Genomic DNA, 27,523 nt, shown 5'->3' on the forward strand with positions numbered 1-27,523 from the left:
TCTGCGGCTGCAGCCCCTTCAGCTAAGTGTGCAGACATTGTTGTGTACCTGTTTATTTTCTGACTGGATCTGAGGCGGCCACGGTTCCCTCCATATACTGAGCAGGGCACCGGTGGCCGTGCCCCTTCCACTATTGTAGGGGTTACAGTGGTCATCAGTCTTAGGTACGTGGGCATGCCCCGTTCCACCATTTGGATCTGGGCATGTGCTTTAGCAGCATAGGGAGAGCTTTGAGGGTCTGACAGGGGTCACCCTTTATCCTCCCTAGTTTGGCTCCGGTCAGTAGCTCTTTTAACTGTGTATGCTCTTGTTGCTCACATACAGCCGTGACAATTTCATAGATATAACAGGCTCCCGATCTCAGTCGGGGAACACCGTTACCGTAACAGAAGCGCGCGACTTCCGCTTCCGGACTGCGAAAAGGCCGTGGTCACATTTGTGCAGTGGGTCTCTGATCGCATACATGTGCAGTGGGTCTCTGCTATTTAAAATACGTGCGAGCGTGCGACATGTTTGGGGACCGGACTTCAGCCATACATATATGGCGGAGGTCATTAAGGGGTTAAAAACATGTGTTTGGACTGCCACAACATGCATTAAAATATTTTTTTTTTTTCTCCACTACTTTATTGGTGCTCCATTTCTTTATTTTGTTCCACTAAGGAGACATTTGGACACAGCTCCTATAGGGGGTGCTCCTATATACATGGCTTTGTGGCTTTACTGAAGGGTGCTGTATGCTTTTCTTTTTGTTTAGCAGAAGAAATTAGCTATAAATTAGGAAATGAAACTAATTGCTCCCTGGTTGGAAAGGAGTGTAGAGCTTACTTCCTAGTCATAGTCTAGATGTAACTCATAAAATTTCAAATGTGGAAAACTTAAAGGGAGTCTGTCATCACAGTTTCACCTTTTTAACCCTTCCCATAGCTTTCTAGCAGCATTACAGTTGATAAAAACGTTACCTTTATAAGCAATCGTGGACTTATAAAACTGGCAAAAATCATCTTAGTAGGATATGCAAATGAGGGCTCACAAGTGCCCAGGGGCGGCGTCAACCTCGTAGGTGCCCAGGCAGCTCTGCCTTATCGTTGCTTCCCCCCGCACCCAGTCTTCCCCTCTCACAAGCGGCCCAAAACGGATCAGTTCAGCCCCAATGCATTCTGAATGGATAAGGATCCGTTCAGAATGCATCAGTTTGGCTCCGTTCCGCCTCCATTCCGCTCTGGAGGCGGACACCAAAACGCTGCTTGCAGCGTTTTGGTGTCCACCTGGCGATGCGGAGCCAAACCGAAACAGTCCTGACTTACAATGTAAGTCAATGTGGACGGATCAGTTTACATTGACACAATATGGTGCAATTGTAAACGGATCCGTCACCCATTGACTTTCAATGTAACTCAGGATGGATCCGTTTGACTTACACTTAGACTTTTTTTGACATCGTAATGCAGACGGATCCGTTCTGAACTGATACCAGCGTTTGCATTATAGGTGCGGATCCGTCTGTGCAGATACCAGACGGATCCGCTCCTAAACGCAGGTGTGAAAGTAGCCTTACCCTGCCAGAGAAATTGTGTAATATGTTATGACTTTTTAGTTATCAGTAATAGTAAGCAGAGTATTAGTTGATTTAGCATTATAAGACTTGATTTACACATATGGTTTTGTGGTGTTTTTTTGCAGTTTTCATTGGTATTTTAGTCAGTTCTTTTGTGGCCAGATTTTACTGCACAGTATATTGTGAACTATCAAATGCACTACCTATGAATTATTATTTTTTTCCGTTGTGGCCTTTTTTGTTGTTTGTGGTGGTTTTTTCAAAGCACATCATGCTCTCAGTATAGCGTTTTTCTCATAGACTTCTCTATACTGCAGTGTTTCCCAACCAGTGTGCCTCCAGCTGTTGCAAGACTACAACTCCCAGCATGCCCGCACAGCCAAAGGCTGTCCGGGCATGCTGGGAGTTGTAGTTTTGCAACAGCTGGAGGCACACTGGTTGGGAAACACTGCTCTATAGGATATGAAAAACACCACGGAAATGCATGTTTAAAGGGGTTGTCAGAGTTATGAAAAAAATATATATAGCACTGAAAATCTGATGTGCAGCAAAATATAACTAAGCTAAGCAAGTTTTATGCAAAAAAAATATATATATATATTTTTCCTCATTTCCCTGGTTCTTTTCTGGCCCTTTGTTTACATGCAATAAAAACAATCTCTGCCCCTCCCCCTGCACTGCTAAGGGAGTGAATACAAGAGCTGCCCTGAGTGACATGTCTGCCTGCTGGGAGACTCTGCAGCTTGTTGTATGTGTAGGACTACAAGTCCCAGCTGTATAATGACACTGCTAAGGGAGTGGATACAAGAGCTGCCCTGAGTGACATGTCTGCCTGCTGGGAGACTCTGCAGCATGTTGTATGTGTAGGACTACAAGTCCCAACTGTATAATGACACTGCTAAGGGAGTGGATACAAGAGCTGCCCTGAGTGACATGTCTGCCTGCTGGGAGACTCTGCAGCATGTTGTATGTGTAGGACTACAAGTCCCAGCTGTATAATGACACTGCTAAGGGAGTGAATACAAGAGCTGCCCTGAGTGACATGTCTGCCTGCTGGGAGAACCCCTTTAACTGTTCAAAAAAAAAAAATAATGGCATGAAAATACCTGAAATGCATGGTGTTTTAACAAGTGTTTAAAAATGCTGAAAAGAAATGTGTGTGTGAAGGAGCCCTGATGGTAATAGACCCAATGCATTTAGTGGGTTTATTAGCATCTAAATATAGGAAACCCTGAAACTGATGAACTTCATTACAACATAAAGTTATTTACGAGTATGTGAGATTCCAAGCATGTGCATAATATCCGCATGGTAGCGAAATCACAATCACATATCCATAATTGCAGTACTTTGAATGTTACATGCATCTTTATTTTTTAAGTAATGGATTGCTTGCTTGTACCTGTAAGAAGCCAGAGGGATCATTTTCTTTGATTACTTCAAGGCAATATTCCATTAGCCCTGTTGACTGGCGCAGTTTCAATGTACAGTGATTTATCTGATCCCAGACAACCTGAAAAGAAAGCAGCACATTTCAGGTAACCCGCGCTTGTATGGATTAGGATATCTTTCGGATGTGGCTATACAGCTGTCTTAGGAAAAACGTGACTGAACGATTCATGGTTTCTGACTTCACATGCACCTCATACCCAGTGTCGGACTGGGGTACCTAGGGCCCACCAGTAAAATTTATTTTGGGGGCCCACCGTATGGGTACATTCAAATATAGTAAATAATCTAACAAGTTTTTTTATATGAACATAGGCTGGTTGAGGTGCTGTACATTGAATATACACTGCTCAAAAAAATAAAGGGAACACTTAAACAACACAATGTAACTCCAAGTCAATCACACTTCTGTGAAATCAAACTGTCCACTTAGGAAGCAACACTGAGTGACAATCAATTTCACATGCTGTTGTGCAAATGGGTTAGACAACAGGTGGAAATTATAGGCTATTAGCAAGACACCCCCAATAAAGGAGTGGTTCTGCAGGTGGTGACCACAGACCACTTCTCAGTTCCTATGCTTCCTGGCTGATGTTTTGGTCACTTTTGAATGCTGGCGGTGCTTTCACTCTAGTGGTAGCATGAGACGGAGTCTACAACCCACACAAGTGGCTCAGGTAGTGCAGCTTATCCAGGATGGCACATCAATGCGAGCTGTGGCAAGAAGGTTTGCTGTGTCTGTCAGCGTAGTGTCCAGAGCATGGAGGCGCTACCAGGAGACAGGCCAGTACATCAGGAGACATGGAGGAGGCCGTAGGAGGGCAACAACCCAGCAGCAGGACAGCTACCTCCGCCTTTGTGCAAGGAGGAACAGGAGGAGCACTGCCAGAGCCCTGCAAAATTACCTCCAGCAGGCCACAAATGTGCATGTGTCTGCTCAAACGGTCAGAAACAGACTCCATGAGGGTGATATGAGGGCCCGACGTCCACAGGTGGGGGTTGTGCTTACAGCCCAACATCGTGCAGGACATTTGGCATTTGCCAGAGAACACCAAGATTGGCAAATTCGCCACTGACGCCCTGTGCTCTTCACAGATGAAAGCAGGTTCACACTGAGCACATGTGACAGAGTCTTGAGACGCCGTGGAGAACGTTCTGCTGCCTGCAACATCCTCCAGCATGACCGGTTTGGCATTGGGTCAGTAATGGTGTGGGGTGGCATTTCTTTGGAGGGCCGCACAGCCCTCCATGTGCTCGCCAGAGGTAGCCTGACTGCCATTAGGTACCTAGATGAGATCCTCAGAACCCTTGTGAGACCATATGCTGGTGCGGTTGGCCCTGGGTTCCTCCTAATGCAAGACAATGCTAGACCTAATGTGGCTGGAGTGTGTCAGCAGTTCCTGCAAGACGAAGGCATTGATGCTATGGACTGGCCCGCCTGTTCCCCAGACCTGAATCCAATTGAGCACATCTGGGACATCATGTCTCGCTCTATCCACCAACGTCACATTGCACCACAGACTGTCCAGGAGTTGGCAGATGCTTTAGTCCAGGTCTGGGAGGAGATCCCTCAGGAGACCGTCCGCCACCTCATCAGGAGCATGCACAGGTGTTGTAGGGAGATCATACAGGCACGTGGAGGCCACACACAAAACTGCGCCTCATTTTGACTTGTTTTAAGGACAGTACATCAAAGTTGGATCAGCCTGTAGTGTGTTTTTCCACTTTAATTTTGAGTGTGACTCCAAATCCAGACCTCCATGGGTTGAAAAATTTGATTTCCATTTTTTTTATTTTTGTGCGATTTTGTTGTCAGCACATTCAACTATGTAAAGAACAAAGTATTTCAGAAGAATATTTAATTAATTCAGATCTAGGATGTGTTATTTTTGTGTTCCCTTTATTTTTTTGAGCAGTGTATGTATGTAGTGCAGTAAGTCTAATGTGTCATGTGCCACTTGTGCAGGGGGTGGGAGACTAGGGGCCCACCTTGCTCAGGGGCCCACCGGGGTATTCCCCTGTACCCCTGTGGGCCAGTCCGAGCCTGCTCATACCCCTAGCACAAGACACATTGCTTCTCATTGTCTAAGTGACATGTTGACATTGCAATATAAGAAGGGCTTCTCAGCTTTTGCCCTCTGGCATGTAGAAATAACATTTATGTTTAGCAGACCGTTGCAGCAGTTCATCCAGAGAATTTGACGGTCGCTCACTTTATCTGTATAGAGTATGATCACTAATATGATTAACCAGGTACATCACTCTCAGTGCAGCAGAGGATGCAAATACCCACCAAGGAGGCTTCTGCCACTGAGCAATGCTGGGAATCAGGGGCGTAGCTAAAAGCTCATGGGCCCTGGTGCAAGAGTTCAGCTTGGGCCCCCTTCCTTCAGTGCTTGTTGTCAAGGGGCAGGGGAGCACATATCCTTCCTGCTGCCTGAGGCAAACATTGAAAGGACACCTCCTTATGCCAAATTCTTAACCTAACCCCTTCCCTCCAGCCAGAGGTGTAAATTGACCAGCATGCACTTTCTATAATGCCAGTGTCTTATGTGGCACAAGGGTCTTTGGGCCCCCTCAGGCTCCTGGGCATGGTAGCGACTGCTACCTCTGCACCCCCTATAGCTACGCCCCTGCTGGGAATACAACCTTATTATATGTTATCATATGTTTCTATACTCATGCTTTACCTTGGGCATTTACAGGATTTTTTGTAACTATTACTATTCCTACTTAATATTAGACGTGGCAACACATCTTTATATAAAACTAAAGTATATTAGAGGGATGTTACCTCTTCTGAGGAACTGCTCTATCAGTTTAAAGAGTCACTAACTTTAAAAAAAACTTTTAGATCAGTGGAGATCTGAGTCCTGAGACCCCATATCGAGATGGGCCTATAGACTTCTAAAGAGCCTGTGTAGTGTACGGGAACTGTAATACCCGTCACTACCAAAGTGTCACTTGGTGTGCTGTCGTCCCTCCTTAGTTATGGAGAAGTTGGTACATGTCAGTTTTATAAAATGTCATGTAATGCAATGCTATGTGTTTCCCTGTTACTATGAAACTTGCATGTACAGGCCTGCTAGGGGTGTCATTCCAGCTTCTAGTCAATAGAGGGAGCTAGGGAACCCTAGTTTATATAAGGCCCAGTCAGGGAAGTGAAAGGCAGACGGAGTCTAGTGTCTGTAATCTACAGTTGGAGATTAGACAATGTCAGAAACCAGTCCAGGCTGAAGCCTGCTGTCCAGGAGAAGATTCCCTCCTGAATTCCCATATGCAGAAACAGGAATATCTTAGCTAAAGAGTCTGAGAAAGCTGAGAGGGACCGAGGCAAAGATCAGGACAGCAAGAGGTACTAAGAATAACAGAGGAGGTACTTTGATAAAGCTACAGCCAAGGATATAAAGCCAGAACTAGGTTATTGGGCCTTGGTGAAGATATGCTACATTCCAGGATCAGACAGAAATAGAGTGCAAGCTCCTGTACTGCAAGTCCTGTGTTCAACACTCTGTAATCACCTTGCTAAAATTGTAATTGCCTGCATCAACCGTATTGCAAGATCGACTGTATGCAAAGGAACTGTGATTCCACTAATGTCCCTGTATGGATGATGACTACTAAAGTTGGAGTTTGGTTTTAATACCACGTGTTCCTCAATTTGTTCCTGCTATCCGCAAACGGCGTGCCACCGTCTAATTGGCACTGGCGTCACGAACAATTTATACCATCACCTGCCCTTGCAGAGAGTCAGCCGTACCAGGTTAGTGTATATTGCACTACATCACCCAGAAACACCTACTGCACACAACTTGAGTACGCTGCACCTGTCTCGTGCAGGGATGAGAGTGCTTAGACCCCAACCGATCTAAACTTTTGATATCAAAATTTTTATGAAATGTTAGTGATGCTTTAACTCATTTTTCACTTCAAGAAGTATTTACTGGGACATTTATTAGATAAATGCTTGTAGGCAAACTCTAGTGAATACTCTAGTTTTCCATGTAAATTCTCACCTGTAATCATGACATCTGATCAGGGCAGTTTCTAGAAAATTTAGCCAACAGGATGAGTATCAAAATAGTAACCCCCCCCCCCCCCATGCACACAATGTTAATAATAAAGCTGTCTAAAAAGGTAAATGCAAGTAAATGTTTTTTCTATGATTTACACACATGCAAATCACCTCAGATGCTGCAGAACCTCATAATACACATCTTAGATATTGCAGGACCGCATAGTAAAACTGAGATGCGCAGAACATCATAATATACACTTCAACTACTGCGGAACATCATAATAAACATTACAGCTACTACAGAATGTCATAATACACACATCAACTACAGCAGGACTTTATAATATACACCTCATCTGCTTCAGAACTTCATAATATACACCTTACCTGCAAAAGAACTTAATAAATGCATCATCTGCTGTAAAGTGTCACCTCAGCTGCTGCAGAACCTCATACTATAGACTTTATCTGCTGAAGAACTTCATAATATGCATCGCATGTACTATAGAACCTTATAATACACATCTCACCTTCTAAAGAACTAGGTCATCATTATCAGATCAGCGGGGGTTCGAGTTCCTACACCCCTGCCGATCAGCTGTTTCAGGGAGCTGCTGCGCTCAACGGAGCTCTGGGGAGCACAGCCGGGTCCCGGCAGATTTCCAAGCACAGCACTGTATATAGTACAGTGTCTGTGCTTGGTATTGCAGCTCAGCCTTTCCTTATTGACTTCAATAGTATACATAGCTAAAATACACTTGAAATAAGTGACATGCTAATTCTCAAGCGGATTTGAAAATAGTTGCTTAAAAAAAAAAAAAAAAAAAGAGCACAAGCATACCTCAATTTTACCTTTTACTTACACGCAGACTCAGCAATAAGCTTTTACATGAACACACAGAGTCTTTCACATTTTCTCGGTTGTAGAGCCCCATAGGAACATTTCCAACCCCTATCTGCTATGTGATAGTGTGGCTGCCCAAACAGCTCTTATGATAATCCGCTATTGGCAATAAGGACACAAGGACAGTGAGGCATTTGGGGCAAGGGTATAATAATATACAGGGATCTGTTCAGCAAGGGCCACCCCTTACAAATGAGGGCACTAACCACTGAGGGCTCCCTTGATTATTCTAAGGAGGAGGATCAGTCAGAGGAGAAAACTGCTAATTGTTTAGTTTGCTCCTAGGTTAATGGGCCATCACTTAAACTGTTAAACGGATGCCTGCACCACGATCTCAACCCAAACCGTGTTTATGGCAGTTTTAATTATCAGTGCTAATGTTAGGACAAGGTCAGTCCTGACCAGCAAGTTATAGTCAGCGACACAATTCCACAAAGCATATTTTCTTTCTTTAAAATAAACAGGACCTGAGGCAGTTGCACCCCGCTGCTCCCCCTCCCAGTGGTAGAAATGGCCCTGTGTCTGATAACAATTTTGCCTCTACTATGCAGTTTTGTCTCTAATAAAATACTGTATCATGCAAAATGTGCCTGAGAGATTGCAGTCTAGCAATGCCCATGGTGTCATCTGCAGATTTCACAGTATCAGATTTTACCATGGTACTGAGTGCACTTTGACCCAACAGGCTTTTTATAGAAACACTTGGCTGTGAAAATTTAAAATTTGATTTGTGCTCGGATCGGCTCATGATGAGAGGGTCCCCTACCTAAGCCTATACTCCCCCCCCCCCCTACCTAGAAGCAGCAGAGTTATGCCGGAACTGCTTATCGAAGGGTAGCCTAAAGGGGGCCACACCAATGATGAGTCCTGAGAAGAAGGGAGGGCTTCTGGGTGGGTCGAAAGCATTCGAACCGACAAGTGGGGGCAGGAGAGCCAGGTTTAAATAATGAAAGCCCCACCTCCCCTCACACAAACACGGCACTCTTAATTGCCTACCACTTGTGCTCGGATTGGCTCATGATGAGAGGGTCCCCTACCTAAGCCTATACTCCCCCTCCTACCTAGAAGCAGCAGAGTTATGCCGGAACTGCTTTTTGAAGGGTAGCCTAAAGGGGCCAAAAGAACCATGCATAGGAGTTTGAAAACTTGATAACAGAAACTACAAAACCAAAACTCGAAAGCCAGTGATATTTCGTATAAGGATCCGGGATATAACGCATGGAACACGCGGAACTGCGACGACCCAACCGTTTGATGACATGTACTGGCACCTTATGCATGGACGCCGCAGCTGCCGCGCCCATGCGGAAGGAATGTCCTGTGATCCAGAGAGGACCGACCCCTGAACCTGTCAACTAAACCTGAATGTACGTAAGAAAGGATGTAGCATGTACCAATAGTGCTGAATACCTGCCATGTATAGTTAACAATGCTATAGGACAGGTTTAATTGAGAGTGGCAAAACCCCGACGAAGCCCAATAGGTGAGTGATAGGCCCCCGGCCAGCGGCCGGGTAGGTGTTTTCATATCTCTGAAACAGGCGCCAAGCTGTCTTGTAAGCCCTCAGAGTAATACTGGCCAAGGAATTGTCCATTAGTCTCTTAGCTATGGTGAGATGAGAGACTAGTCCCAGCGCAGCTGGGCCTGGTGAGGAATCTTTTTTTTTTTTTCTCTCAATGCGTGAGAGACTCTAATGGCGGAGTCATGTGTGTAAACCTAAAGCGGAGAAGCCATGCGCGAGAGACTAATGGCGGAGCCATGCGTGAGAGACTAATGGCGGAGTCGTATGTGTAAAACTAACACGGAGAAGCCATGCTTGAGATACTCTAATGGCGGAGTCATATGTGTAACCTAAAACGGAGAAGCCATGCGTGAGAGATTCTAATGGCTGAGTCATATGTGTAAACCTAAAACGGAGAAGCCATGCGTGAGAAACTCTAATGGCGGAGTCATATGTGTAACCTTTTTTTTAAACTATAAACCACTTAAGCAGCTCCCGTATGGGCACAGCTCTGAGTACGAGCATGAAGAGCATGGTATAACGCAGATCACCTGCACGGACTAACTAACATCCTGTGCCTAAATAACCCCCTTGGAACCTTATGTACGGCCGGCAGCAGGAAGCCAGCCACCGCCTATGATCTGCTCCCCCTGACCGAGCCTAGTACTCCTTCCCCTGATCCCTGCCTACCTAACGGCATGGCGGCCCGTGCCAGACTTTATTGAAGATAAGGAGCGTTTACCCCCCAGCCGCGTGGGGAGGTCACGCTGCTCCCTGGCAGAATGCACCAGTGCGGGGGAGCCCCCCTCCTCAGCTAGGGCCGACCCAACGCCGGCTGGACACTCGTACCGCGTGGGGAGCAGCGCCACTCCCTGGCAATGTGCACCGGATCAGAGGGAGCCCTTCCTTTACCGTGGGCCCCGGCCCCCGCTGGTTTGAACCGTGTGCCGCGTGAGGAGCCGCACAGCTCCCTGGCATTGTGCGCCGGTGCGGGAGTGCCCCCCCTCACCTAGGGGCTGGTTATTGTGACTGGAACCAGCTGGGAGACTGAAGCCTGACCGGACCTACCTGTGACCGTGAAGGCTAACCTCCCAGGCCGTGGCTGACCCGCGTGCGTAGTCGTGACGCAACTACCCGTAGATGCCCACCCAGTACCTGTAGTCAACTGGAGTGCGACCGAGTCTGTGGATGTGACCGACTAGCCCCTGTAGTCGTGAGGGGACCCTACATAGAGAGTAGCGGTAACGGACCATCGCCTGTAGACGTGGTAGTATTACCTCACGAGTCTGTTGACATGAGACTAATGCCTGCAGTCGTGGCAGGCCTATATAATGAGTCTGTAGTCGTAACAGATTTGTGCCTGCAGTCGTGGCAGGGCTTTAGAGCGGGTCTGTAGTCGTGACAGACTGATGCCTGCAGTCGTGGCAGGGCTTTATAACGGGTCTGTGGTCGTGACAGACTGATGCCTGCAGTCGTGGCAGGACTTTATAACGGGTCTGTAGTCGTGACAGACTGATGCCTGCAGTCGTGGCAGGGCTTTAGAGCGGGTCTGTAGTCGCGACAGACTGATGCCCGCAGTCGTGGCAGGACTTTATAACGAGTCTGTAGTCGTGACAGACTGATGCCTGCAGTCGTGGCAGGGCTTTATAACGAGTCTGTAGTCGTGACAGACCTGGCAAAACAAAATTTATATCTATTTTTTATTTTTATTTTCAACTTCCCACCAAAGGCTGTAGGCGCCACCCTGCAAGACATGCGCCAGTGGTCTGAGCATTGATAGGCCACCATACCCAGTCCCCCAAGCCCACGCAGGAGTAAAAAAGGGGGGTGGCCCACGCATGCGCACCACACCTGACTCACCTGGCGGCCATAACAGCCACAAACCCCACAGTATCGCAAAGTAGCCAACCACCTGTGGACCTGAATAAACAAGGACAGACATGTGAGTGAGTGAACCCCGGCTGAGTGACCCTTCACCCACGCAACCGCTCCCTAGCTAACCACCGGCTTGTCGCGGCTGCTCCCGAAACCGACCCACTGACTCCCGACGTACCGTATGGGCTATGGGCGGCCAGGCTGCGTGCGCAAGGCGTAGTGGCCATCCCCCTTCCTTGAACCCTCTTTTATTTAATACTTAACATTTTATTTTATTTTTTCCCACTGACGCCTGCCTTAGTGCCTAGCCACTGGTGCTGAGCAAGGAGCCCAGTACTGGACTGCAGTACCAGCATGGCCTGTAGGTGTCGCCCTCTCTCAGACCAGGACCTGCTAGAGCGCCAAAGGGCAGTGAGCCGCACTGTGGAGCCGATGGCCGGCGTGACCGATGTGCTGCGCGCGATGGTATGAGAGCGGGAGTGTGACTCGCCGCAACGGAGCCACAGGTGAGGAGGCTGTTGTACAGTTTAGCCTGGGGGACGCTGCATGTGGGAGCAGGGTGCTTGGAGCGGATCGGAAGTGCGGGCAGTCACAGGTGCGGCTGGGGACCGGCGGGCACGCCCAGCAGCATGACATGACATAAATAACGAGATAGGTGTGCAGCCACCCGGCCTACCTATTCTCCGCAGCGATGAGCCCGACGACGCCGACAGCACGAACTAACAACGAGACACACGACCTCTCTGGAAGGACAGCCAACCCACGAGCCGATTCGAAAGCATTCGAACCGACAAGTGGGGGCAGGAGAGCCAGGTTTAAATAATTAAAGCCCCGCCTCCCCTCACACAAACACTGCACTCTTAATTGCCTACCACTTATTTTTTTACAAGAACATGGTGCTTTAGGGCCAAACTTTTCTTTTAAAAAGGGATAACAGGAGACTATCACCCCAGAATTTTCTCTTAAATACAACAACACCACATCTGTGATCATAAACTGCGGTTTTGGGATATGCCAGGGCTCGGAAGGGAAGGAGTGGCATCTGCATTTTCTAACTTGCTGAAATGGTTTTTATGAGCCATACCTTGGTGTGTGAGGGCTTATTTATTTGCGGGACAGTTGTAGTTTTTATTGCCACCATTTTGGGGTACTTTTTGGCTTTCTGATCACTTTTTATCTAATTTGTTAGGAGATGAGATGGGAAAAAATTTAAATTCTGTCAGTGTTTTTATTTTATTTTTTATGAGGTTCACCATGTGGTTTATATGATATAACTTTATTCTGCAGGTTTATGCGATTATGGCGATATCAAAATGATGTATTTTTTTCATATTTTACTACTTTTATAAAATCACTTTTTATAAAAAATATGTTATATTCTACACTGCCCTATACTAACATCCATAACATTTTTATTTTTCTGCCCACATAGATGTCTGAGGGCTTGCCTTTTGCAGGACAGACTGGACTTTTTATCGGTACCATTTTGGGGTACGTAAGACTTTTTGATGACTTGATATTGTGTTTTTTTGGGAGGCACGGTGACTCATGGCTGCAGGCTGTGGTTTTTCAACAGCTGAAGAGCTATAGATTGGTAAATATAGGTCTACAATACTGTATTGTCTTTTAGCAAGCACATGCAGGACAGATGAGAGGCAGTGCCTCAACAGTTACATTAGTGTATATAATGCACGCTGCATCATGAAAGCTGTGCTGTGATTGGTTGGTATGGGCAACAGTTTGTATTTTAGACAGCTCATGAAGGGAAATAAAAGGAAGACTGAAATGCAGGGGAGATATAAGATCCAACAGACTCTGTGCAAAGGGGCACTCCCAAAACAGGTGCAAAGGTGTTTCCTCCATGAATGGGCAGCTGGGGCAGTAGCAAGTTTTGCAAAGATTGCAGGCATGACCAAAGTGTTTAGGTTGGCAATACACATTCAATAGCTGTGGGCTGAACAATCAGCTATCTCTCCCAACTCCCTCATACACATGCACATTTAGGTCGGTCGAACGTGTATGTGTATTTAATGGGTGGAGAGGAGAATGCCACTGACAGACACTTCTGGTGCCGGCTTACCTCCTGGTAAAACAAAAGAATCAGGTGACAATATTAATTTCGCCCGATTCTTCTCTCACCGACATCATCTGTCTGGGGAGAGTTGTGATCTTCCCATACACATTAAACTGTCGGACAAACCAATAATTCTTGGTGGGTTTGGCCAACAATACACTAATGTGTATGGGGGCTTTTAAAGAAAAAAAAAAAAAATATATATATATATATATATATATATATATATGATTTAAAAATGGTGGATGTTTTCTTTTCCTCTATAATTGGGCCAAAGACAACAATGAGTATAGAAATCATCAGGTACATATGCTGAACTATATATATATATATATATATATATATATATATATATACACACACACACATACATACATACATACATACATACTCACCTAAAGAATTATTAGGAACACCTGTTCTATTTCTCATTAATGCAATTATCTAGTCAACCAATCACATGGCAGTTGCTTCAATGCATTTAGGGGTGTGGTCCTGGTCAAGACAATCTCCTGAACTCCAAACTGAATGTCAGAATGGGAAAGAAAGGTGATTTAAGCAATTTTGAGCGTGGCATGGTTGTTGGTGCCAGACGGGCCGGTCTGAGTATTTCACAATCTGCTCAGTTACTGGGATTTTCACACACAACCATTTCTAGGGTTTACAAAGAATGGTGTGAAAAGGGAAAAACATCCAGTATGCGGCAGTCCTGTGGGCGAAAATGCCTTGCGGATGCTAGAGATCAGAGGAGAATAAGCCGACTGATTCCAGCTGATAGAAGAGCAACGTTGACTGAAATAACCACTCGTTACAACCGAGGTATGCAGCAAAGCATTTGTGAAACCACAACACGCACAACCTTGAGGCGGATGGGCTACAACAGCAGAAGACCCCACCGGGTACCACTCATCTCCACTACAAATAAGAAAAAGAGGCTACAATTTGCACGAGCTCACCAAAATTGGACTGTTGAAGACTAGAAAAATGTTGCCTGGTCTGATGAGTCTCGATTTCTGTTGAGACATTCAAATGGTAGAGTCCGAATTTGGCGTAAACAGAATGAGAACATGTATCCATCCTCTGATGGCTACTTCCAGCAGGATAATGCACCATGTCACAAAGCTCGAATAATTTCAAATTGGTTTCTTGAACATGACAATGAGTTCACTGTACTAAAATGGCCCCCACAGTCACCAGATCTCAACCCAATAGAGCATCTTTGGGATGTGGTGGAACGGGAGCTTCGTGCCCTGGATGTGCATCCCTCAAATCTCCATCAACTGCAAGAGGCTATCCTATCAATATGGGCCAACATTTCTAAAGAATGCTATCAGCACCTTGTTGAATCAATGCCACGTAGCATTAAGGCAGTTCTGAAGGCAAAAGGGGGTCCAACACCGTATTAGTATGGTGTTCCTAATAATTATTTAGGTGAGTTTATATAGTAAACCCTAGAAATGGTTGTGTTTGAAAATCCCAGTAACTGAGCAGATTGTGAAATACTCAGACCGGCCCGTCTGGCACCAAGAACCATGCCACGCTCAAAATTGCTTAACCCCTTAAGGACTCAGCCCTATTTCACCTTAAGGACTTGGCCATTTTTTGCAAATCTGACCAGTGTCACTTTAAGTGCTAATAACTTTAAAACGGTCCAGGCCGTTCTGAGATTGTTTTTTCGTCACATATTGTACTTCATGACACTGCTAAAATTGGGTCAAAAAAGTTTATTTTTTTGCATAAAAAATACCATATTTACCAAAAAAAATTAAAAAAATTAGCAAAATTTCAAAGTTTCAGTTTCTATACTTCTGTAATACATACAGGGAGTGCAGAATTATTAGGCAAGTTATATTTTTGAGGATTAATTTTATTATTGAACAACAACCATGTTCTCAATGAACCCAAAAAACTCATTAATATCAAAGCTGAATATTTTTGGAAGTAGTTTTTAGTTTGTTTTTAGTTTTAGCTATTTTAGGGGGCTGTGTGTGCAGGTGACTATTACTGTGCATAATTATTAGGCACCTTAACAAAAAACAAATATATACCCATTTCAATTATTTATTTTTACCAGTGAAACCAATATAACATCTCAACATTCACAAATATACATTTCTGACATTCAAAAACAAAACAAAAACAAATCAGTGACCAATATAGCCACCTTTCTTTGCAAGAACACTCAAAAGCCTGCCATCCATGGATTCTGTCAGTGTTTTGATCTTTTCACCATCAACATTGCGTGCAGCAGCAACCACAGCCTCCCAGACACTGTTCAGAGAGGTGTACTGTTTTCCCTCCTTGTAAATCTCACATTTGATGATGGACCACAGGTTCTCAATGGGGTTCAGATCAGGTGAACAAGGAGGCCATGTCATTAGATTTTCTTCTTTTATACCCTTTCTTGCCAGCCACGCTGTGGAGTACTTGGACGCGTGTGATGGAGCATTGTCCTGCATGAAAATCATGTTTTTCTTGAAGGATGCAGACTTCTTCCTGTACCACTGCTTAAAGAAGGTGTCTTCCAGAAACTGGCAGTAGGACTGGGAGTTGAGCTTGACTCCATCCTCAACCCGAAAAGGCCCCACAAGCTCACCTTTGATGATACCAGCCCAAACCAGTACTCCACCTCCACCTTGCTGGCGTCTGAGTCGGACTGGAGCTCTCTGCCCTTTACCAATCCAGCCACGGGCCCATCCATCTGGCCCATCAAGACTCACTCTCATTTCATCAGTCCATAAAACCTTCGAAAAATCAGTCTTGAGATATTTCTTGGCCCAGTCTTGACGTTTCAGCTTGTGTGTCTTGTTCAGTGGTGGTCGTCTTTCAGCCTTTCTTACCTTGGCCATGTCTCTGAGTATTGCACACCTTGTGCTTTTGGGCACTCCAGTGATGTTGCAGCTCTGAAATATAGCCAAACTGGTGGCAAGTGGCATCTTGGCAGCTGCACGCTTGACTTTTCTCAGTTCATGGGCAGTTATTTTGCGCCTTGGTTTTTCCACACGCTTCTTGCGACCCTGTTGATTATTTTGAATGAAACGCTTGATTGTTCGATGATCACGCTTCAGAAGCTTTGCAATTTTAAGAGTGCTGCATCCCTCTGCAAGATATCTCACTATTTTTGACTTTTCTGAGCCTGTCAAGTCCTTCTTTTGACCCATTTTGCCAAAGGAAAGGAAGTTGCCTAATAATTATGCACACCTAATATAGGGTGTTGATGTCATTAGACCACACCCCTTCTCATTACAGAGATGCACATCACCTAATATGCTTAATTGGTAGTAGGCTTTCGAGCCTATACAGCTTGGAGTAAGACAACATGCATAAAGAGGATGATGTGGTCAAAATACTCATTTGCCTAATAATTCTGCACGCAGTGTAGTAATACCCCCAAAAATTGTGATGACTTTACATTCCCCATATGTCTACTTCATGTTTGTAGCATTTTGGGAATGATATTTTATTTTTTGGGGATTTTACAAGGCTTAGAAGTTTAGAAGCAAATCTTGAAATTTTTCCGAAATTTACAAAAACCCACTTTTTAGGGACCACTACAGGTCTGAAGTCACTTTGCGAGGCTTACATAATAGAAACCACCCAAAAATGACCCCATTCTATAAACTAAACCCCTTAAGGTATTCAAAACTGATTTTACAAACTTCGTTAACCCTTTAGGTGTTGCACAAGAGTTATTGGCAAATGGGGATGAAATTTGAGAATTTCCTTTTTATGCCTAATTTTCCATTTTAACCCATTTTTTCCACTAACAAAACAAGGGTTAACAGCCAAACAAGACTGTATCTTTATTGCCCTGACTCTGCCATTTACAGAAACACCCCATATGTGGCCGTAAACTACTGTACGGGCACACAGTAGGGCGTAGAGGGAAAGGTGCGCCGTATGGTTTTTGGAAGCCAGATTTTGCTGGACTGTTTTTTTTACACCATGTCCCATTTGAAGCCCCCCTGATGCACCCCTGGAGTAGAAACTCTATAAAAGTGACCCCATCTAAGAAACTACACCCCTCAAGGTATTCAAAACTGATTTTTACAAACTTTGTTAACCCTTTAGGTGTTGCACAAGATTTAATGGAAAATAGAGATACAATTTCAAAATTTCACTTTTTTGGCAGATTTTCCATTTAAATTTTTTTTTTCCAGTTACAAAGCAAGGGTTAACAGCCAAACAAAACTCAATATTTATGGCCCTGATTCTGTAGGTTTATAGAAACACCCCATATGTGGTCATAAACCGCTGTACGGGCACACGGCAGGGCGCAGAAAGAAAGGAATGCCATACGGTTTTTGGAAAGCAGATTTTGCTGGACTGGTTTTTTTGACACCATGTCCCATTTGAAGCCCGCTGATGCACCCCTAGAGTAGAAACTCCAAAAAAGTGACCCCATTTTAGAAACTACGGGATAGGGTGGCAGTTTTGTTGGTACTAGTTTAGGGTACATATGATTTTTGGTTGCTCTATATTACACTTTTTTGTGCGGCAAGGTAACAAGAAATTGATTTTTTGGCACTTTTTTGTTATTTACAACATTCATCTGACAGGTTAGATCATGTGGTCATTTTATAGATCAGGTTGTCACGGACGCGGTGATACCTAATATGTATACATTTTTTATTTATTTATGTAAACAATGTTTTAGTGTATCCATAGTCTAAGAGCCATAGTTTTTTCAGTTTTTGGGCGATTATCTTAAGTAGGGTCTCATTTTTTGCGGGATGAGATGATGGTTTAATTGTCACTATTTTGGGGTGCATATGACTTTTTGATCGCTTGCTATTACAATTTTTGTGACGTAAGATGACATAAAAAAATACTTATTTTACACCGTTTTTTTTTTTTTTTTTACGGTGGTCACCTGAGGGGTTAGGTCATGTGATATTTTTATAGAGCCGGTCAATACGGACGCGGCAATACCTAATATGTATACTTTTTTTTATTTATTTAAGTTTTACACAATGATTTCATTTTTGAAACAAAAAAAATCATGTTTTAGTGTTTCCATAGTCTAAGAGCCATAGTTTTTTCAGTTTTTGGGCGATTATCTTGGGTAGGGTATGATTTTTGCGGGATGAGATGACGGTTTGATTGGTACTATTTTGGCGTACATGCGACTTTTTTGATCACTTTTATTAATTTTTTTTTAGGGAAGTAAGGTGGGCAAAATTTCAATTTCCTAATAGTTTTTATTTTATTTTTATGGCATTCACCGTGCGGGGAAAGTAACATGACCGTTTTAGAGATCAGGTCGTTACGGACGCGGCGATACCAAACATGTGTAGGGAATTTTTTTTTTTTCCTTTTTAATCAGTGATAAATGTGTTTTTTGATTTTTACTTCTTTTTCACTTTTTTTTGACCCAGACCCACTTGGTTCTTGAAGATCCAATGGGTCTGATGTCTGTATAATACAGTACAGTACACCATATAGTGTTTTGTACTGTATTTTACTTACACTTTGTCTGAACAGATCTATGCCTTTAGCACAGATCTGTTCAGCACCATGGGCAGCAGGATGCCTGAGACGGCGTCCTGTTGGGGAAGGGTAAGGACGGGGCTCTCTGGGGGCTGTCTGGGGGCTCTCTCCCTCTCCATCGGGGGGCTGCAAAGGCACAGCAGCCCCCCCGATGGGAGAGGGAGGGAGCTCCCTCTTACTGTTAACTTTTTCCATACAGCGGTCCGTACGGACCGCGGTATGGAAAGGGTTAAACGGCTGACATCTGCACAGATGTCAGCCGTTTATACCAGGGTGTCATTAATGTGCTGACACCCTGGTATAAATCACCTTTCTTTCCCATTCTGACACACAGGAGTTCAGGAGATTGTCTTGACCAGGACCACACCCCTAAATGCATTGAAGCAACTGCCATGTGATTGGTTGACTAGATAATTGCATTAATGAGAAATAGAACAGGTTCCTAATAATTCTTTAGGTGCATGTGTGTGTGTATATATATATATATATATATATATATATATATACACACACAGTACAGACCAAAAGTTTGGACACACCTTCTCATTCAAAGAGTTTTCTTTATTTTCATGACTATGAAAATTGTAGATTCGCACTGAAGGCATCAAAACTATGAATTAACACATATGGAATTATATACATAACAAACAAGTGTGAAACAACTGAAAATATGTCATTGTTCTAGGTTCTTCAAAGTAGCCACCTTTTGCTTTGATTACTGCTTTGCACACTCTTGGCATTCTCTTGATGAGCATCAAGAGGTAGTCCCCTGAAATGTTTTTCACTTCACAGGTGTGCCCTGTCAGGTTTAATAAGTGGGATTTCTTGCCTTATAAATGGGGTTGGGACCATCAGTTGCATTGAGGAGAAGTCAGGTGGATACACAGCTGATAGTCCTACTGAATAGACTGTTAGAATTTGTATTATGGCAAGAAAAAAGCAGCTAAGTAAAGAAAAAACGAGTGGCCATCATTACTTTAAGAAATGAAGGTCAGTCAGTCAGCCGAAAAATTGGGAAAACTTTGAAAGTAAGGGCTATTTTACCATGAAGGAGAGTGATGGGGTGCTGCGCCAGATGACCTGGCCTCCACAGTCACCGGACCTGAACCCAATCGAGATGGTTTGGGGTGAGCTGGACCGCAGAGTGAAGGCAAAAGGGCCAACAAGTGCTAAGCATCTCTGGGAACTCCTTCAAGACTGTTGGAAGACCATTTCAGGGGACTACCTCTTGAAGCTCATCAAGAGAATACCAAGAGTGTGCAAAGCAGAAATCAAAGCAAAAGGTGGCTACTTTGAAGAACCTAGAATATGACATATTTTCAGTTGTTTCACACTTGTTTGTTATGTATATAATTCCACATGTGTTAATTTATAGTTTTGATGCCTTCAGTGTGAATCTAGAATTTTCATAGTCATGAAAATAAAGAAAACTCTTTGAATGAGAAGGTGTGTCCAAACTTTTGGTCTGTATATATATGCCCCCTGTGGCATCTGTATACCTGGAGAGGAGAGCCCTCTTGAGTGAAGGTTGCGGTATGACACCCATGGTATGTACCTGTCTTCACACTGCGGTTTCCGTGTGTGTCCAGGGTTGATACTTGGGTATGGTATGGTTTACCATGTTGTCACTACCTGTCTTGACTGCTACACTCTGGTCTCATACAGGTTTGATGCTTAAATATACTTCAGTATGCTGTTACACAGGTTAAGAGCATTTCTCCAGTATCCAAGATGGTGCTCTGTAACGTAGATCGACACTGGGCATGCGCCGCGATAAGTGAAAGGCGTCTTGATGACGCAATGATGTCGGCAAGCTTTGATGATGTTCTAAGTCCGTGATGGGTGTTACGCCGCGTCTGCGCATTGGAACGTATACAACGCCGAATAGCCACATGGAATATGTCTCCAGCTGATGTCTGGTATGTCCACATTGTTATGTCCCTGCTCCGCCCTCTATACACATGTGGTACCGGACACACACATCGATTAGTCCTGTGTGCCCGATCGATGGGCGTGTCTTTAGATCCACATGAGATATGGAATTCTTAAATGCACTTGTAATATGCAACTATGGGACACATATGATCCCTTTATTCATTTTCAGCACTTATTGTTCTGCACTGAGATATGTGGGATATGTTATTATGACACTGATATGTTTTGTGAACACACCCGGTGTGGGATGTGTCTTTAAGATTTGTTCACATTTTTTCTGTAATTGTGTAGACACACCCAAAGATGGGTGTGTCTTTGTTAATTGATTCACTTATAAGTTTGTTCTCATTCACATTGTATGTCTGCTTGAAAAAGGCTCATTTAGAGCCGAAACGTTGCACCGGATGGTTGAATAAAGGTATCACCGAATTTTTTTCATCTAACTGGAGTGCTGTCCATTTTCTGGATTTTATTGCGGGGTAAGAAGTCTATTCCCTAGGAACGTGCACCCTATTTTACTCATCTATAGCCAGTGCCGCCATTTTTTCTTCTACATATCTTGGCCTATTGGCTGAGCACGGCTTACAGTTTTTTCTGGACTTTGTTTGTTTCCTATTATCACTTTTATCATGTCTACTACTGAATCTATTTCAACCAACGGTTGTGTGTACACAGCTGAAGACACTGAGCGCATCCTGCGTGACATTGGAGGAGATGCCACCTTCCTCAATACCCCTTCCACCAAAGAGTTAAAACGTAAATTTGAAAATGTTTCCAAGCGCATGGTATCCCTTTGTCTTCATATGATGACACTTGGGGAGTATTACAAGACACAAAAAATCCCAAGAGGGATGCGGTCCAATATACGGCCTAATTTGTTTTACAGCAATTCCACATTTTGTAAGAAATTTGAGGCATTGTCCAATCGTTATTCTCTTGATTTTATTTTACTCAACATTGAGTTTTTGCAGCATGAACTTACCAATTTAAAACAGTGAAATACGTGATATTGACACCAATCTTCAGTCCCTTTTGTCTGCTGATGATTTTTCTAAATATTTGGAGGACATTTCTACACAAATGAAGCTTTTTCAAACCTATTCTGAGGATAATAAGAGAATCAAGTGGTGTAGAGACACCGAAGACTACAAAAAGGGCAATATCTACAACTGGCAGTCAGATAGACAGTTCAACCCACAATCGAGAGAGGTCAGAAAGAAAAGGAAAGTAACACAGTCATCTTCCAGTGGCGAACAGGTCTCTTTTTTAGACAGGGTCCCACAGATACCAGAGAGACGCGGCGACGCATCAGAAGAGGTGGTCGCAGACACAGAGGGCACAGGCAGGTTGCGCAGCAACAAGGCTCGGCCTGCGATATCCAAAATCAATTTGGTGAAGAAAAAGTAACTGTTGTCAATCTGTCTTCCCAGGACTTGACCCCCTGCAAGTGAGTGTTTTATCAAAAGGTTTTTCATTTTGTCCCAGTTCCACTGTGAACTGGTTTGAATTAGAATCCAGTCTGTTTTCGTTTTTCCGCCGCATCAAATTAAAAGTTTGGTTTCATAACAGGATTGGTGTTGAGAGACCCCAGACCAGTGAGTTTACTCTGGGCTCTCTTAATTTATTTCAGAGGAGCAATTTTTTACCTAACATCAATGAACCAGCCATAGAAGCTTACATCAGTGCTGTCCGACGGGGACTGTCTGAGCTCCGGTCTTCCGTTCAGGGAGATTTGAAGTTCAGACGCCCTAATCTGACTAGCGCTGAGGTTGAGGCCCTAGACGCACTCAGATCTGATCCCTCCCTTGTCCTGAAACCAGCAGACAAGGGTGGGGCGGTCGTGGTTATGGACACCTACAAATATGTCAATTAGATCATGCGGCAACTTGGGGATCCACAGGTGTACAGAGTCTTGGATTCTGACCCCAGATTTAAAATAGCTGCTATCATACGCAGGTGTCTGGGAGATGCTGTGGTTGCTGGCATTATCGATGGGGGTCTGCGTGAATTTCTTGAGGTGGCACATCCAGTCACTCCTGTGATTTATGTGCTGCCCAAGATTCACAAGACCCTCATCGATCCCCCGGGACGTCCGATTGTCTCGGGGTCTGATTCCATCTCTAGCAACATAGCGATCTTTCTAGACAAAATATTGCGGGATTTTTCCATTGGGTGGTCCTCCTATATACAAGACACTACAGATTTTCTTATCAAATTACAGAATATTGATGTGTCGCATGATTCCTCCTTGACATTAGCATCATTTGATGTAACTTCATTGTACACATCCATAGTACATGAAAGTGGTATCCAGGCGGTTAGGAAAATGTTATTGACATCAACATATACTCCTCTAGCTTCTGAGTTCATTATCACCTTACTTGATATTGTTCTTCCCCATAATTATTTTCTTTTCCAAGATGCATTTTATTTGCAGCTGCGTGGTGTGGCCATGGGGTCTCACGTGGCCCCCACGTATGCAAATATTTTCATGCAGTGTTTTGAGGAGGATGTCGTCTTTCTATCCCACCACTTCAGACATGTGCTGAGGTGGTGGCGATACATTGACGACATCTTCCTCATATGGACTGGCAGCGAGGAGCAGTTGATTGATTTCCATGGCTTTTTAAATAGCCATGACTCCAGTCTGCAATTCACTCTGGTCCATTCGAAAACGGACATTCAATTTCTGGACACCAAGGTCACACTCTGTGGGGGTGAGTTACATACAGAGTTATATGTCAAGCCCACCGATACCAATACTCTTTTGTGCTACAATAGTTCTCACCCTACGAGAATGGTTGAGTCATTGCCATTCTCCCAGTTTCTTAGGGTGAAACGTATTGTGTCTGATGACCACTTGTCTGATGTGACCCTTAAATCCATGGCCCATAGGTTTCGTAGTAGGGGTTACCCGAAACGATTATTGAATGAGCACATGGACAAGGTTCGCGTGTTGAACCGTGATGAATTACTGTCACAGCGTGAAAATATTCAAAAAACTGACAGAATTCCGTTTGTGTCTATATACAGCGAACTGAGCCCTCAGATCAATAGAGTACTTAGGAGACATTGGGACCTCTTGGGCTCTTGTTTTAAGGGTATCCCGGAGTTCCAGTGTCCACCACTTTTCTTCTATCGGCGCTCAAGAAATTTACGGGACCAGTTGGTCAGAGCCGACATAGGTCCCAAGGTGTCCTTGAAACAGACTACTTTGACACAACCCGGCTTGGGTTGTTTCCCCTGCTTGGATTGTGTCAATTGTAGATACATCAGAAAAGGGAAGGCTTTTGTGCATCCAAGTACAGGTGTATCATATGATATTCCGTTTCACCTCACATGCAACTCCAGTTATGTCATCTATGTCTTATCTTGCCCGTGTAACCTGTTGTATGTGGGTGAAACGACGACAGACCTCAAGACACGGTTAAACAACCGCCGTCTGAGTATTAGGAAAAAACGTTTGGATTTACCAGTATCCAAGCATTTCTCTGAGGCCAAACATAAGGAGAGTGATCTGAGATGCTGGATTCTCGATCACATACCCCAGCCCAGACGTGGGGGCGACAGGTCCAAGATGCTTAAACGTCGGGAACTGAGCTGGATCCCTAGACTGGACAGCCTAAAACCCAAAGGCTTGAATATTGAGTTTTATTTTGGTGATGTGGTATGAGGGGTGGTTTGCCTCTAATGGAAATGAGATTATTAACATCTGTTTCAAGATTTTTCTGAAAGATATATATTTATATACTTTTCTGTTTTATTCCTAGATCACTTTTTTGTACTTCACCACATTCAGCACTTCTTTGGGCAGGAGCAAGTGGAAGAATTGGACACAGCATCATGTGCAGGAGCTTCATTTCCATAGGCTATGTGTATAATATTTTTTTTTTTATTGTACTTTTTATATATATTTTTTCACATTACCAGAACCGGCGAACATATATATATATATATATATATATATATATATACATATATGTTTGGCTATACTAGCTTGCGGCGATGCAGCCCAGATTTTTCTTTCTTGGCTGGTTGGATTTGCCCCCTGTGGCATCTGTATACCTGGAGAGGAGAGCCCTCTTGAGTTAAGGTTGCGGTATGACACCCATGGTATGTACCTGTCTTCACACTGCGGTTTCCGTGTGTGTCCAGGGTTGATACTTGGGTATGGTATGTTGACACACTGGTTTACCATGTTGTCACTACCTGTCTTGACTGCTACACTCTGGTCTCATACAGGTTTGATGCTTAAATATACTTCAGTATGCTGTTACACAGGTTAAGAGCATTTCTCCAGTATCCAAGAAGGTGCTCTGTAACGTAGATCGACACTGGGCATGCGCCGCGATAAGTGAAAGGCATCTTGATGACGCAATGATGTCGGCAAGCTTTGATGATGTTGTAAGTCCGTGATGGGTGTTAAGCCGCGTCTGCGCATTGGAACGTATACAACGCCGAATAGCCACATGGAATATGTCTCCAGCTGATGTCTGGTATGTCCACATTGTTATGTCCCTGCTCCGCCCTCTATACACGTGGTACCGGATCGATGGGCGTGTCTTTAGATCCACATGAGGTATGGAAATCTTAAATGCACTTGTAATATGCAACTATGGGACACATATGTTCCCTTTATTCATTTTCAGCACTTATTGTTCTGCACTGAGATATGTGGGATATGTTATTATGACACTGATATGTTTTGTGAACACACCCGGTGTGGGATGTGTCTTTAAGATTTGTTCACATTTTTTCTGTAATCGTGTAGACACCCCCAGAGATGGGTGTGTCTTTGTTAATTGATTCACTTATAAAAGTTTGTTCTCATTCACATTGTATCTCTGCTTGAAAGAGGCTCATTTAGAGCCGAAACGTTGCACCAGATGGTTGAATAAAGGTATCACCGAATTTTTTTCATCTAACTGGAGTGCTGTTCATTTTCTGGATTTATATATATATATATATATATATATATATATATATATACACACACACACACACACACACACACACATACACAGTCAGGTCCATAAATATTGGGACATCGACATAATTCTAACATTTTTGGCTCTATACACCACCACAATGGATTTGAAATGAAACAATATGTGCCAAATGAAATGAAACAATATGAGCTGTTCATTTTCTGGATTTATATATATATATATATATATATATATATATACACACACACACACACACACACACACACATACACAGTCAGGTCCATAAATATTGGGACATCGACATAATTCTAACATTTTTGGCTCTATACACCACCACAATGGATTTGAAATGAAACAATATGTGCTTTAACTGCAGACTGTCAGCTTTAATTTGAGGGTATTTACATCCAAATCAGGTGAATGGTGTAGGAATTATAACAGTTTGCATATGTGCCTCCCACTTGTTAAGGGACCAAAAGTAATGGGACAATTGGCTTCTCAGCTGTTCCATGGCCAGGTGTGTGTTATTCCCTCATCCCAATTACAATGAGCAGATAAAAGGTCCAGAGTTTTTTTCAAGTGTGCTATTTGCATTTGGAATCTGTTGCTGTCAACTCTCAAGATGAGATCCAAAGAGCTGTCACTATCAGTGAAGCAAGCCATCATTAGGCTGAAAAAAAACAAAAAAAACATCAGAGAGATAGCAAAAACATTAGGCATGGCCAAAACAACTGTTTGAAACATTCTTAAAAAGAAGAAACGCATCAGTGAGCTCAGCAACACCAAAAGACCCGGAAGACCACGGAAAACAACTGTGGTGGATGACCGAACAATTCTTTCCCTGGTGAAGAAAACATCCTTCACAACAGTTGGCCAGATCAAGAACACTCTCAAGATGTAAACCATTGGTGAGCCTCAAAAACAGGAAGACCAGATTAGAGTTTGCCAAACGACATCTAAAAAAGCCTTCACAGTTCTGGAACAACATCCTATGAACAGATGAGACCAAGATCAACTTGTACCAGAGGGATGAGAAGAGAAGTGTATGTAGAAAGAAAGGAACTGCTCATGATTCTGAGCATACCACCTCATCAGTGAAGCATGGTGGTGGTGGTAGTGTCATGGCGTGGGCATGTATGGCTGCTAATGGAACTGGTTCTCTTGTATTTATTGATGATGTGACTGCTGACAAAAGCAGCAGGATGAATTCTGAACTGTTTCGGGCAATATTATCTGCTTATATTCAGCCAAATGCTTCAGAACTCATTGGACGGCGCTTCACAGTGCAGATGGACAATGACCCAAAGCATACTGCAAAAGCAACCAAAGAGTTTTTGAAGGGAAAGAAGTGGAATGTTATGCAATGACCAAGTCAATCACCTGACCTGAATCCGATTGAGCATGCATTTCACTTGCTGAAGACAAAACTGAAGGGAAAATGCCCCAAGAACAAGCAGGAACTGAAGACCGTTGCAGTAGAGGCCTGGCAGAGCATCACCAGGGATAAAACCCAGCGTCTGGTGATGTCTATGCGTTCCAGACTTCAGGCTGTAATTGACTGCAAAGGATTTGCAACCAAGTATTAAAAAGTGAAAGTTTGATTTATAATTATTATTCTGTCCCATTACTTTTGGTTGCTTAACAAGTGTGAGGCACATATGCAAACTGTCGTAATTCCTACACCATTCACCTGATTTGGATGTAAATACCCTCAAATTAAAGCGGGCATGTCCTGTCCGGGTGAATAAAGTTTTCTATTTTTTATTTTAT

General features: G+C 43.7%; 1 protein-coding gene across 1 annotated transcript in view; it reads right to left on the bottom strand.

Annotated features, from left to right (window-relative positions):
• The window catches only part of TRIM67 (tripartite motif containing 67), a 233,945-nt gene that overhangs the window by 95,911 nt on the left and 110,511 nt on the right, over positions 1–27,523 (bottom strand). The window contains exon 4 of the mRNA XM_040430107.1: positions 2,961–3,071. Coding sequence (XP_040286041.1) covers positions 2,961–3,071 — 111 coding nt within the window. The remainder of the gene's footprint in view (positions 1–2,960; positions 3,072–27,523) is intronic.

The sequence above is a fragment of the Bufo bufo genome, chromosome 4 (assembly GCF_905171765.1).
Source record: "Bufo bufo chromosome 4, aBufBuf1.1, whole genome shotgun sequence".
Classification (NCBI taxonomy): Eukaryota; Metazoa; Chordata; class Amphibia; order Anura; family Bufonidae; genus Bufo; species Bufo bufo.